The 12650-nt window shown below is 47.3% G+C and overlaps 1 protein-coding gene across 1 annotated transcript; it reads left to right on the top strand.

Moving 5' to 3' along the window:
- The first annotated feature begins 9577 nt into the window (after positions 1-9577).
- LOC119169290 (basigin) lies at positions 9578-12333 on the top strand. The gene is made up of 3 exons (XM_037420403.2): positions 9578-9583; positions 9666-9844; positions 10680-12333. The coding sequence occupies exons 1-3, from the start codon at positions 9578-9580 to the stop codon at positions 11680-11682; spliced, it is 1188 nt and encodes a 395-aa protein (XP_037276300.2). The 3' UTR covers positions 11683-12333.
- The last annotated feature ends 317 nt before the right edge of the window (positions 12334-12650 follow it).

Below are 12650 nucleotides of genomic sequence, written 5' to 3'. Positions count from 1 at the left end.
CATTTGCGTTTATCTTGGTCAAACTGTGCGCCAGGACGGCAATCAAAAGAAGAAGTGCGTTAAACAAGCCCAGGGTTTAGGTTATTCGGCGCCGCCTATGTCTGACTGTATTGTTTATGTGCCGCCGTGCCACGCAGGTTAATCAAGATCAGCGTTCATATAAGCATCTGACTTCGACTAAGAAATGCATCTTATAGCGCGCAAAAAGCGAGAAAAAAGGATATCTCAATTCGCTTCATAAGTGACGCGCTTCATGCCGATCGACCAACGATATCGGTTGAAGCAGCGATCCCGAAATGAACTTTTGGCACACTGCTAAAGTCATCCCCATCCAATGAGATCTTTAAAATAGTAATTTTTTATCAGCAGTAACGTATCATGCAATAAAAACTGCTTTCTGTATCGACTGATCTGATAGCCAAACTGACAGTTTAAAAAAGCAGCATAAAAGCGTTGCAGAACATTTTAGTGCGATACAAAAGTTTCCTTGCCGTTCATGGCTTTCGTAGTTTGTCATCGTCACAGTTATGGTTAGCAAAAACAAAAACCAACTTCTAAAGCACCGATATTGCACGGAGAGGTGTTTTTTCCAACGGAGCTGTCCAAAAATGCGCGCGTGCCTCTGCTAACCCGCGTGGTGCGTCGAACCGGAAGCCGTTGTATCCCACAGTTCCCTGCCATTGCCCATTTTACCGGTCACCTATTGAGCGACATAGTGTATATGTGGATGTCGTCTTCGGCTATTCCAGTCGTCTTAGGCAATTCGAGGAGAATTTAGAAAATCGCTGGAGCTGAGAATATGCCCCGACATTGAATCCCAAAACCCGCCATCTTACTTGTGGCAAAACACCGTTTTAATATGGATGATTTATCGGGATATATAGTGCTCAACGTCTGACTTCGTGTTACAGGTTCGTCTGAGAAGCTTCAACATCTAGGCGCATTTTGGTGGACATTATTTCATCAATACTCTTATTCTCGTTAGGTTATTTTTGCCGGAAACAGTGATCTCTTAAATTATATTTAGCCTCGACGTTGATGTGTGTGTGTGTGTGTGTGTGTGTGTGTGTGTGTGTGTATGTGTTTGTGTGTGTGTGTGTGTGTGCGTGCGTGTGTGTGTGCGTGTGTGTGTCACACACGTTTCGGTCGTAGCACCGGTTTTGTACCATGACCACGACGGATGACAAGGCTAGGTCCCAAGGTGCTTCGCCCCCCCCCCCCCCAAGAAAAAAAAAAAACTGCTCGTAAGGTCTTTCGCTTCTTGCACTTCGTTGTGAGTCTTATGGAATGTCCCCGCGAGGAAAAAGCCCATCGATTACACGTTCCTCCGCCACAAAAAGTCCTTCTCCTGCTCTGGGATTGTGCGGTGCGCGACTGCGCTTCGTCAGGGACGGCAGCGTTAATGAGAGAGCGCCGTCTTTCAGCCTCGGTGGGTCGTTTTTGGAGCTCCTGCAGGTTGAAGATTATGCACAACGGTGGTCATATCTTCCGTTTGTAGCATTTGCTGTGAAATATGTGTACTGGTTGTTGCATCAGCCGGAAGAGAAAGACCAAGGCCTTACAGAACACCTTTATTTACGGCACTGCATGCTTGCAGCACAAAGCAACGGTTCACCCAGCAACCGAACAAGAGCCAGAATATATACGCCTACCAGCCACTCGCGCATGTACGATAACATGGTGACCTCACTAACACTGTTCATCGGCGATGCCTTTCACGCGCCGTAATACAGATAACAACACAACACTGGTGATTTTTTTCCCTTTTACCTCCTTGTTCCCTTCCCCACGTGTATTCCTTCTTTCTCTCTCTCTTGTGGGATTTACATACTGGGAATGTGCGTATTTAACCGCTCTTGCTTGGGCATGCTGTATAGTATAGTATAGTATAGTATAGTATAGTACAGCATAAATAAATAAATAAATAAATAAATAAATAAATAAATAAATAAATAAATAAATAAATTATATAAATAAAGCTCCTGTTACGAAATGCCCCCGAAATAGGCTTCGCGTGCTTGTCGCTCTCTACGCGCAAACAGCAGCGCGTTCGATCAATCTTGCAAAAATATTTGTTTTACGTCCCAAAACCATATCATTATGATTGACGTCGTCATGGAGGACACCGGGAATTTCAACCATCTGGGGCCCTTTTACGTGCACCTAAATCTAACCACACCTTTGACTATAGCATTTGGCCTCCATCAAAACCCAGCGCAGACTCGACTCCGCCACCTACATGTCAGCTGATCAGGAGCGATCTCATCGATGCGATCGCTCAATTAAGTCAACAGTCGTGTTTCTACAGACGCAGGGGCGAGCAATGTCACACGGTTCAGGTAGGCGCAATTTTGTTTGTAGGATACAGATGCGCCTGAATCCTGTTTTAATACACCGTACATAGCTCGAACAATGCATGAACTTCGATGCTCACTGCCCTTGCTATATAGTAATAAATGCATTCTGTTCCTATAGAAGCGGCGTACGGATGGCGCTATACTACCATGCTAGGGATAAACACGAATGAATCTTTGTGGCATCGCGTGGTGCGTCTACACTCACCGCTCTAGATGCAACGGCATGACAACATATTCCAGCGTAATAACTATGTCATTCACAAATGGGTCGCCTCTTCCTTAAGGGCCAAGCCTGTAAACCAGACTCACGTCCTTGTCTTACGTCGTTCGTTTCCTTGCCTGTCCTCCAGATTGGTAAGATATTACTGACAATTACGGCAGCTTTCACGCGCGGCATCGCGAATCTCTGGTGCGGCGGCCTTAGAATTATCTCGGCTGCAGGGAAATCTCGACGCGGTGAAAGATGGTCTCGCCAGCCTGGCCGGAAGCTCTGCACACACATGGAGGCATACGTACGCCACGATCCGATTACCTTGGTTGCCAACCTCTGTTGAAATGGCGCACGCATCGCCTTGAGACGCGTACGAGACCTTGTACACTTCAACTTATACCGCGCAGAGCTCCGGTAAGCAGGCATATGGGAGAGGAAATTCGGCTGTGTGCTGGCGGGTGCAGATAAGGCCGCAAGAACGCTCGAAGCATGTTCGGGAGGTCACCTTATAGCGGCAATCGCGTCATGCCATGGTTTGGAAATTCACAAAAAAAAGGGGAAAAAAACTTTCACGCTGCAAACTTTGACCAGCCAGGATGTCGACTAAACAATGGCACAGGGCACCTAAAACTCTAAGCTTAGTGAAGTGGGCCCCTGCCTCCCCAGGAGTGAACGGTTTCATCAAGGCTTACCCAACTACTGCAAGCACCATATTTTATTTCATAAATTCTGACCAGCGAAACGCTGGGGAGATTACAGCGCGACTGCTTCTTCTTGCATCTAAGTTCGCAAAAAGAAATAGTCGGATGCCTTTACCAGCAAGTGCACGAACTAATCCTTCCTTTAGGCTCAGCAATAAGTGGAAACGCTGTGACACCTTAGTAAGTAAATTTTTTGAAGTAACTTAGATCTTGTACCCTAATGTGTTGTATAGTTACCTGTTAGTTTGTGCCTCCTGTATTGTTGCTTTTTTTTTGTCATATTCTCATACTGTACCACCCCCACTCCTGCCTGGGCTATTCTTAGCCTGCAGTATTTTCTAAATAAATAAATAAGAAGCAAACAGTGCTGCGCAGCGAGTTATTAGTACGTTATTATTAAATATTTCGCACATCGTTTTGTTTCTTTTCGTGTTGTGGTCCTCCTTTCCTCTATTCTCATCTGTATTGCTGAAGTCTGTGAATAATGAATCACAACCCACTCGCCCTTGTTTATCGTCAAGCGCCCCTTCCTTGCATAGTCCGTACAGCCTGTATCTGTATCGTAGATTCACATATACAAACATCTTTCAGCACCGCACGGTATACGACACAATGTCAGCAGCAATGCTCATACTGCACTGCCCTGGCTACGCTGTATACCCCGCCAGCCCCGCCACGTTTGTCTAGTGGCTGAGGTATTCGGCTGCTGACCAGCAGGTCACGGGATTGAGTCCTGACTGTGGCGGCTGCATTTTAGATGGAGGTGAAAATGCTGTAGGCCCATGTGCTCAGATTTGGGTGCACGTTAAAGAACCCTAGGTGGTATAAATTTCCGGAGCCCTCCACTACGGCGTCTCTCATAATCATATGGGGTTTTTGGAACGTTAAACCCCCCATATCAATCAATCTACCCCTCCACTTGGGCATGTCGGTTCATAAGTGTCAACCAGACAATCAAACACCCAACCATGAAACAGTGGGAAGCTTCGCTGCCTAGCATACACTCCTATCGGACGAGATTGACTTGGTCGCGAGCAAGCACAAGGCGACCGCGGTTCAAGAAGTCCTAGTCTGAGACTCCAACCTCACCAAAAGAATTTCAAACGACATCTGCGGTCTCTTTTACAGCGCAGATGTTAAGCTTTTCGTTATGCCATGTGGTGGCACCAGGCAACGACGAAGAAGAAGAGCATGGAATCTGTGGCACACACCTACGCTCGGAGATTGGCCAAGAGCCAGGTAGTTCTAACGAAATGCTTTTATTTTGTTAGCTTACGTCTTTTAATATGATGAGTGGGTCCAAAGGAAAAAATAAATATTAGAAATTGACAAATAGAAACTACGGATATAGAAAATGAAGGAGATAATTTCAGCAACAACAATAAATAAACTCATAAATGAAAAAAAATGGACGCGAGCAATTTAGGAGTAATAAGTGGTTCTACGGCCTGAATCTTTTTGAACTTATAATGAACCCCTGGAATGCATTGGCAACTTTCCCCGTCACTGAATCCTAGGGGCAACGCCTCCAAAGAAAGTATGTTTGGAGTGTTTAACTCCAATCTTATGAGACGAAACACGGCGCCTCATGTGATTTTGTGCAATGCGGCGTATCTTTTATAAGATAATAGATAGTGGTCTGTTGTCTAGGGGACTCATCAAAACCACCAATTAGGGGAAGCAGCCAGACTAGCCCTGTGTAAATAAAATTAAAAAAAGAAGTTTGACACTGAGGCCTATAGTGATTGCGATTTCATCTGCATGCATGCGATATGCTTTACCATTTACAACGATAGTTTAGGTGTTGGAATTGCACTGTGTTCATTGTGGACGATAAATAAAATTTTTCTAACATCATTTCCCTCCTAAATCTAGCTCCTATAATGAATTTGGATGCCGGTATTAAGAGAACAACCAGGCCATTTAACGATCACTTAGCCAACGCATCCGCCATTTCATTGACCGCAATGTCCCTTATGTGCCGGTACCCAAACCAATTTAGCCAGATTTATATGCTGTAGAACTAACGATTTGAAAGCACTCAATACTTGTGAGTTCTCATTCGCAGTGAGAGAACAACACACCGACAGCGAATCAGTTAAAAGTACGGCTGGACCACTTGATGCTGTCGATTTGCGGATAGATAAATTTATTGCAAAATTATGCTAGGAAAGAATGAGTACAAAATATAGAAAGCGTCGAGAAAATGGCCCATATAAAAGAGGAGTGAAGATCCTAATTCCACATTTTTCATCATTTTGCGAAGCATCTGTCGCAATGAATGTCTTTATTTGTAAATGAACCAGATAATCACTCAAAATGCATTTTAAAAAGAGGTGCGACATTGCTTTTGCTTGCTTTCGAAAAATCTCATCAAAATGTATTTTGATAGAGCTGTTGCTATCACTCATCGAAGATACGTCACTGATATGAACACTTAGTTTCTCAAGAAAGCTCTGTATATGCACAACTCGAGGCGTATGAAATCTCGGCCAGTATGCGCCAAAGAACAACTCGGGCTGGGAGATAAATACTGTTTGGGAACGCCTCACTGTGGATTCATAAAGCTTTAAAAATGATTGTACCACCAACAATTTGAAACTCGAATCAAGCGATGGGAGTCTAGCTTCCAGGTACAAGACTTTAATTGCTACAAGCCTACAGGAAGACCTAAACACAGCAAGGGGTGGGAAAGGAAAACGAAGGTGAGGAGGCGAGAAAGGAAGAGGCAAATGCTCTATATACAGCTCCACTGTCCCAGACTTCGCACCACCAGCACTTAGAGGTCCTATTTTTTTGTCTTATTTCAATAATTGCTTTCACTCGCTCACTCTTGATCTTACCGATCGTTTCGAGGCCAGCCCATGGGTGTGCACCCATGTTTAGAGTCGTCATCATCATCATCTTAATAATTTCACGGGTGCTCGCGACACGCGGTCACTTTCTTGCAGGTACACACAAGCAGCGCGCGCTTCCGCCATTCGTTTCGTTTCGTTATCCAGCAAGGCAAGGGAACCCTATCATGGACGCCGCGTCGATCCTGCCCCTGCTGCTCCATCTGTTGCTGGCAGCCGAGTTCGCCCGTGCAGCCACGTATCTCGGGGACGCGCATGTGGCCGAAGGTGAGAGCTTCTTCGTGGCCTGCGTCACCGAGCCGCACGTCTCGCCCGACTGGCACAAGGACGGGCTGCCGCTTCCGTCCTGGGGCCACTTCCTCTTCCACGAGGAGCTCACCGACGGGGGAAGAAAGGTGATCCCTCCTGAGACCCGAATCGGTTATAAGGTCATCCTCCGCCCTTGCTGGGGTCACTACTCTGGGGAAGATCGTTGGCATGCGAGTCGGTGGGGCATAACTTTTTTTTAGAACAACAGCTCGAACGCAAAACACGAAGACGGGGAAGACATGAAATGCACTGCTGGCTTCAAGAAACCTAGTTAGTTGCTTTAGTTAGGTTAGTTGAAGTCAGTACCGTGTTTCACAATTCCCTGGTCTTCGTGTTTTGTGTTGGGGCTGTTATTTTTTCTTACGAAGTTACGCTGCTCTGATTCGTTCTCAAGCTATCCGCCATATAGAACAGTCAGGGTTTAATCTTCCTTTGCTCAAAAGATTATCCAAGTGTACTCAGCCTTCGGCCCACCCGAAGCACACGGGCTTCTTGTATTAGAGATTATAGCGAAGTCGATACGAACTCTGGTAGGTCACGCTTCATTTCAGGGACATTTGTTCTGTCTAGAACGAGATCGAAAACGCGAGAGCCGTCGTGATATCGGCTGCAAATGGCAAATGCTTTGTTGAGGCAAGCCTAAAAACTCGAAAGGTAGCAATAAAAGCAAGATCAACATTGAAAGGCGATTCGCAAGCGCATTTGCCCGCCAAATTCACAATTGCACCCTTCATCAAATAACTGTTTATTCAAGCCCATTTCCTACACGACCTTTAGTTCTTTTATAATTGCACCTTCTGGTGTTGCGGTCTATCTAGTTATAATTGCACCTTCTGGTGTTGCCGTCTATCTAGTTAAACAGATTAACACCGGACAGGTAAGGATTATCTCGAGTGCAGGGGGTTCTAAGCCTATAAAATAACGTGCTTGTGTGCCTCAGATATTTGCGCAATTGAGATTGCCGATTCGTAAGACCCGATTTTCATTTCTACTGTTACAACAAATATTGGATTTAACAAATAACTTATATCACGAGGTTCGTCTCTTAATAGGAGAATATGACCACCTGCGTGTGTTCCTCGTCACTGCGGCTATACACCATGCAGCTGGTCAAGCTTAGTGCTTCGCCATGCAGATGAGCACCCTGTACGTTGCGCATGCTCAGCCTGGCCATTCAGGCGACTACTCCTGCGGTATCGGCCTCCATGATGCTCATCGTCTGCGCGTGCTGCCTTCGTCACCACCTGGCGGCATTCTTTCGAGGAGAGACAGCCAGCAAGACTGTCATCACTTGGTTGGTATTTCTCTGCCATATTGCCACGTAAATCATGACGCGTGAAGTTGCCTTCACAACCATTGTTCGGAATGTATTTACCTTTAATGGGATCGTTCGATCTTGACGTGCATCGAAAAATGACCCGAAACAGTGCGCATACAAGCAAGCAAAACGCTGGATAAAACTGAAAGCGTGATCTAGAAGTACGACCAGCCTAATAGTTTAAAGCGGTAACGAAACAGAGATGTCCAGATAGCTTGCCTATGCCCAAACTCGATATTTTTTTCGATACGCAGTAGTTTGTCACTCGGTTGTCGTCAGTCGAGGTGATCCAGTCTTCAAGTGATGCGAAATAGTAAGGTAGTGATATTTCTCTGTAGATCTCTGCACCTAGCGTATTCCAACCACGTATCTGACTCCTTGCCACGAAGAAAGGATATCGGCGCAACTTCTTCGTAGCAGCACGTGATCAGAATAACAAAGCCATTGGTGAGTGTCATAGTTTGGGCTTGTTGATACGTTATTTTGTAGGTTTCTTCAGTGCAGCGCGACCACTTCAGTGTGACTAGTAATGATCTAGTCAGTGTTCCTGTAGTACTTCCATTTATTCAATTTCGATTATTTGCATTTTGTACTACAATTTCTTTTGTAATTTCTTCCGTGTTGTCGACTCTCTTGTAACACAGGAGGTCCCTTAGTGAGCCAAGTGCTCCAGGACCTCCTCCTGTACACTTGAATAAGCATGTATATTTGATGCGAAAATAAGCTCTCTGTTAACAAATCAGACCTGAACTCAGCGACGGAACGCGGCACAAATGCGCTGCATGTGAACCATTTCTTCTGTACATCATTGTCCAGGTTGCGCGACGCTAATGCATTCTTTACGAAGCCGTAGAGCGCACTGTGCTGGTTCTCTTTACAGACTCCGAACAAGTCTCTGGAGATATCTTGCAAGCTATCCAGCACAGGCCGATCGGTGACCTGGTACAAGGACGACGTGGCGCTGCACCAGGGTCAGCGCGAGCGCTACGTCGTTGAGCCCGGACGCTTGGTGATCCAGGACGCGCGGATCTCGGATGCCGGCACCTACACGTGTCTCGGAAGCGGTGGCGCGGGCCTCAGCGTTAGCGTGGCCGCGCCGATCGCCATTGAACCGATGCCAGCCTTCCAGAAGGCCAGGGTGAGTGTAATCACTATATAGACAGCTCGGCTAGTTCGGCTCGGTTCTAGCTATAGAAAATGATACTGGTGCAAGTCCACGGAGTGAATGATGATGAGCGGGGCGAAGCTGTAAACCGTGAAATATCTGTCTGTCCGTCCGTCCGTCCGTCCGTCCGACCGCCCGCCAGCCCGCCCGCCAGCCCGCCCGACATTCCCACTATAGTGCTGAGAAATGCTTTTGCGGAATATGTCGCTTGAGCCAGCTATTCCACAGGGCGACTTGTCATGGCCAGTGCAACAAGCATGAGCACTTATGCATCGTCATGCACTCGGCTACAACCCAAGAATAAAGATGAACTCCACGCACAAGACCGGCAGGCTTTCAGATCACCTATGTAGGAGTGTTGTGCAAGTCAGTTTTTTTTTCGAACCGCAAACACTTTTTCTGTGCCAATGTAAAGTCCCATATATAGAAAACTACGGGTTCGTTATTTCTATACCTAAAATATGGCACTAATGTAAGCAGTGACATCGAAATCTCTGATGAAATTTGCCAGGATGCTCAAGTTTTCTACTCGGACAACGACACAAACATGTCTGTACGGAAACAATTACTCGAAACTCGCAAAAAAAATACTGACGTCACGGAAATTTGCAACTGTAATTGGACGGAATGTCTACGCAAATTCCCTGTGCTAGGGGAAGTGATGACTGTGAGTGGAGCTTGTATTTCTCAGGTCGCGCCAAGTCTACCAAAATGAAGTGACGACTGATGACGCTGTATCTTTCCCGCAGGTGAACAAATCGTTCAGCATCCTGTGCAATATCGACACCGAGCCGCGTCCCCGCGTCTTGTGGTTTCTCGGTGATTCACCACTGACGCCTTCGGATCGGCTTATCTTGTCGCCCGGAAAAAATGGCGTCGAGAATGCTAAGCTCACGATTCTACACGTAACTCCCCAGGATCGCAATACGTAAGAGCCTAGTCTAACCTAACCGAACCTAACCTTACATGAGCTAACCCATATTTATGGCCGGGTTTTTCTCTAGGACCACCAGGGGGATCTGTGGCACTGCGATCACCCAGATTACGTGGGAGGGTCGTGCAAACAGTATTTGTCGATTTAACTTATCATCCTGCTTGTGGCTTAGTACTTTCTTCCTGCAGCATTATCATTACGGTGAAAAATTGCCTTATAATGGCTCAAGTTTTGAAACAAAAAGACTTTGCGTACGTAGAACAGCTCTACAAACTGTGTTTGTAGTGTGATACTTTGCTGAAAGAGATAATTTTCCAAGTCACAAAAGGTGTTTGAAACCGCAAAGGGAAAGTTTAGACAATCTACGTACAATACACGTAGTTCACGGGCTAGATAAACCCCTTGGCTTGTCAGAGGAGTGCCGGGCCCATGCCCCCTCCCCTCACCCTTCTGTAATCCCTCCTGTACCGCCGTCATTCACAGTAGACAGAGATCGTTAAAACAGACTCAACTGACTTATTCGTAAAAAAACAAAACTGGCATCCACCCGAACATACAAGAGAGCTACAAATTCCGGATCGGTTAATTTTCTCTGGAATACAAGCTTTTTTTTCCTTTATTTTTGTGTAAGCGAAGGCTCAATTGTTTCGTCCTACGTTCTGGATACTGGCAGCAGGCTTGTTGAAGTAATCCCAGAAATGGTACTTTGCTTTGTTTTGCCAATACTAGCTCAAAACAGTTTTTCGCCGAACTAGATTCCCTGACGCGTACTCCCGTCAAAGAGCGTCGTTGTGAATGACCCCTAGATGTGCCGTTTCCTCTCTTGCAGCTACACATGTCGAGCTGCGCATATGCACTGCAGCGATCGGCTCGCCTCTCAGGTGTCCACCCAGCTGCTCGTCAGCGTCCTCGCCATCACCACCAACGAGGAGCAAAAGGGTCAAGGCATCACCATCGACCCGGGCGAGCCGTTCGTGCTGAGCTGCGACTCGGGCCAGGCGAGCGTGCCGGTTAAGTGGGAGAAAGAAGGAGATGGTCCCATAGCGGAGGACGATCCGCGGCTCAAGGTTCTCGAGAATAGGACCACGTGGAGCCTGACCATCGAGAAGCCAACCCCCAAGGACGCCGGCAAGTACAAGTGCACGGCCGGAGCCGACTCCGCCGAGATCGACGCCTTCTTCAAGCTGGCGGCCACACTGAGCGAGCGACACTCGACCGCGCCCTCGGCCTGGGTCGAGGGAAAAGAGGCGTACATCGCTGTCGCCATCGTGGGCTACCCCAATAAGTTCACGCTGACCTGGACAAAGGACGATCGGCCGCTGAAGGTTGACGATCGCGTGACGATGCAGAAGTTCGAGGAAGTGGAGGACGCCATGATCCGCTTCAAGCCGCTCACGACGGAAGACGCCGGCAAGTACGTGTGCCTAGTGGATAACGGCAAGGAGCACGTGGAGTTCGAGCACACGGTCGAGGTTAAAGGCAAGTACGCGGCGCTGCTCCCTTTCATGGGCATCTGCGTCGAGGTGGCCGTGCTGTGCGCCATCGTCTACGTGGTGGAGAAGAAAGCGCTCGGCGACGCCATGCGGCCGCCGGTGTCCGCAGTCAGCGCCTCGGAGCTGCCCGCAGCAGAGCACGAGGAGGCCGAAGAAGCCGCCGGCCATGCAGGGGAGGAACCCGGACAAGAGGTCCCTCCAGCACCAGAGGGCCAGGAGGATGAGCACGCGGCGGCTAACGCACCGCCACACGAGGCTGCTGCCGAATCGGCACCGCCCCAAGAGGCGGCTGACGCACCGCAGCATGCGCCGGCTGATGTACCGCCACACGCCCAGTAAGCGTCGTGCGCCCAGACTGTAGCGGGCACTCGGATATAGCGCTTCCCGAGTGCCCTTTTCGCAGCGCAGGACGGCTCCCGGAGAGCTCAATAAACCTGGCTCTGCGCTGCCAACTTGCACGCAATGCAGTCTTGTCTCGTGTGCTCTGACAGTGAGCGCATGGTGTCGGCGTGCAGAAAGTGGGAACATACGAGAACACTATAATATGCAGCAGTGAAATATGACGCGTTTTCTTTCTTTTTTTCGGGAGCTTTGAAGTATTTAATTCACCATACGTGTGCACAATGGTGTCTTTGGCAAAAACGCTAGCTCTTGCTGTATTACATGCACCTATGTCTCGCCGCGTGCAATACAGCATTCGGTATCCATAGTGTGCTGCAGCGTCCCTTGTGCAGGCTTACCACAACATAACGAGGACCTAAGTGGGCTACTGTTTACCAGCACTTCGCTTTAAGCGGAGTGAAAGTGATGCGTATCAACGCATTTCGCAGAGTTTCGTTTTATCTAGCCTTTTCTTTCTTTCTTTCTTTCTTTCTTTCTTTCTTTCTTTCTTTCTTTCTTTCTTTCTTTCTTTCTTTCTTTCTTTCTTTCTTTCTTTATTTCTTTCTTTCTTTCTTTCTTTCTTTCTTCCTTTCTTTCTTTCTTTCTTTCTTTCTTCCTTTCTTTTCTTTCTTTCTTTCTTTCTTTCTTTTTTTCTTTCTTTCTTTCTTACAAAGCCATTACGTAATATTGCATTGCCCGGCTTCTCTTTCTTTCAAATATAACTGCGACCTCTTCCGTAGACTATTTAGCCTTCGTTAGCTAGCGACGTGAAATGTGTGAATAGTGTAGAAAGGTGTTTTAGTATTTGATTCTTCGGCGACTGGCCTGGTTACGATAAAAGAACAGCCTATGTCTTTAGTCTGTTACCACCCTCAATAATTGACACCTTCAGGTCATCGTTGCTTGAGTCATCCTTGCTCTGAAAT

The sequence above is a fragment of the Rhipicephalus microplus genome, chromosome 2, assembly GCF_043290135.1.
Source record: "Rhipicephalus microplus isolate Deutch F79 chromosome 2, USDA_Rmic, whole genome shotgun sequence".
NCBI classification, from domain to species: domain Eukaryota; kingdom Metazoa; phylum Arthropoda; class Arachnida; order Ixodida; family Ixodidae; genus Rhipicephalus; species Rhipicephalus microplus.
Note: the sequence above shows the minus strand (reverse complement) of the source record. Positions and strands in the feature narration are given on the sequence as shown.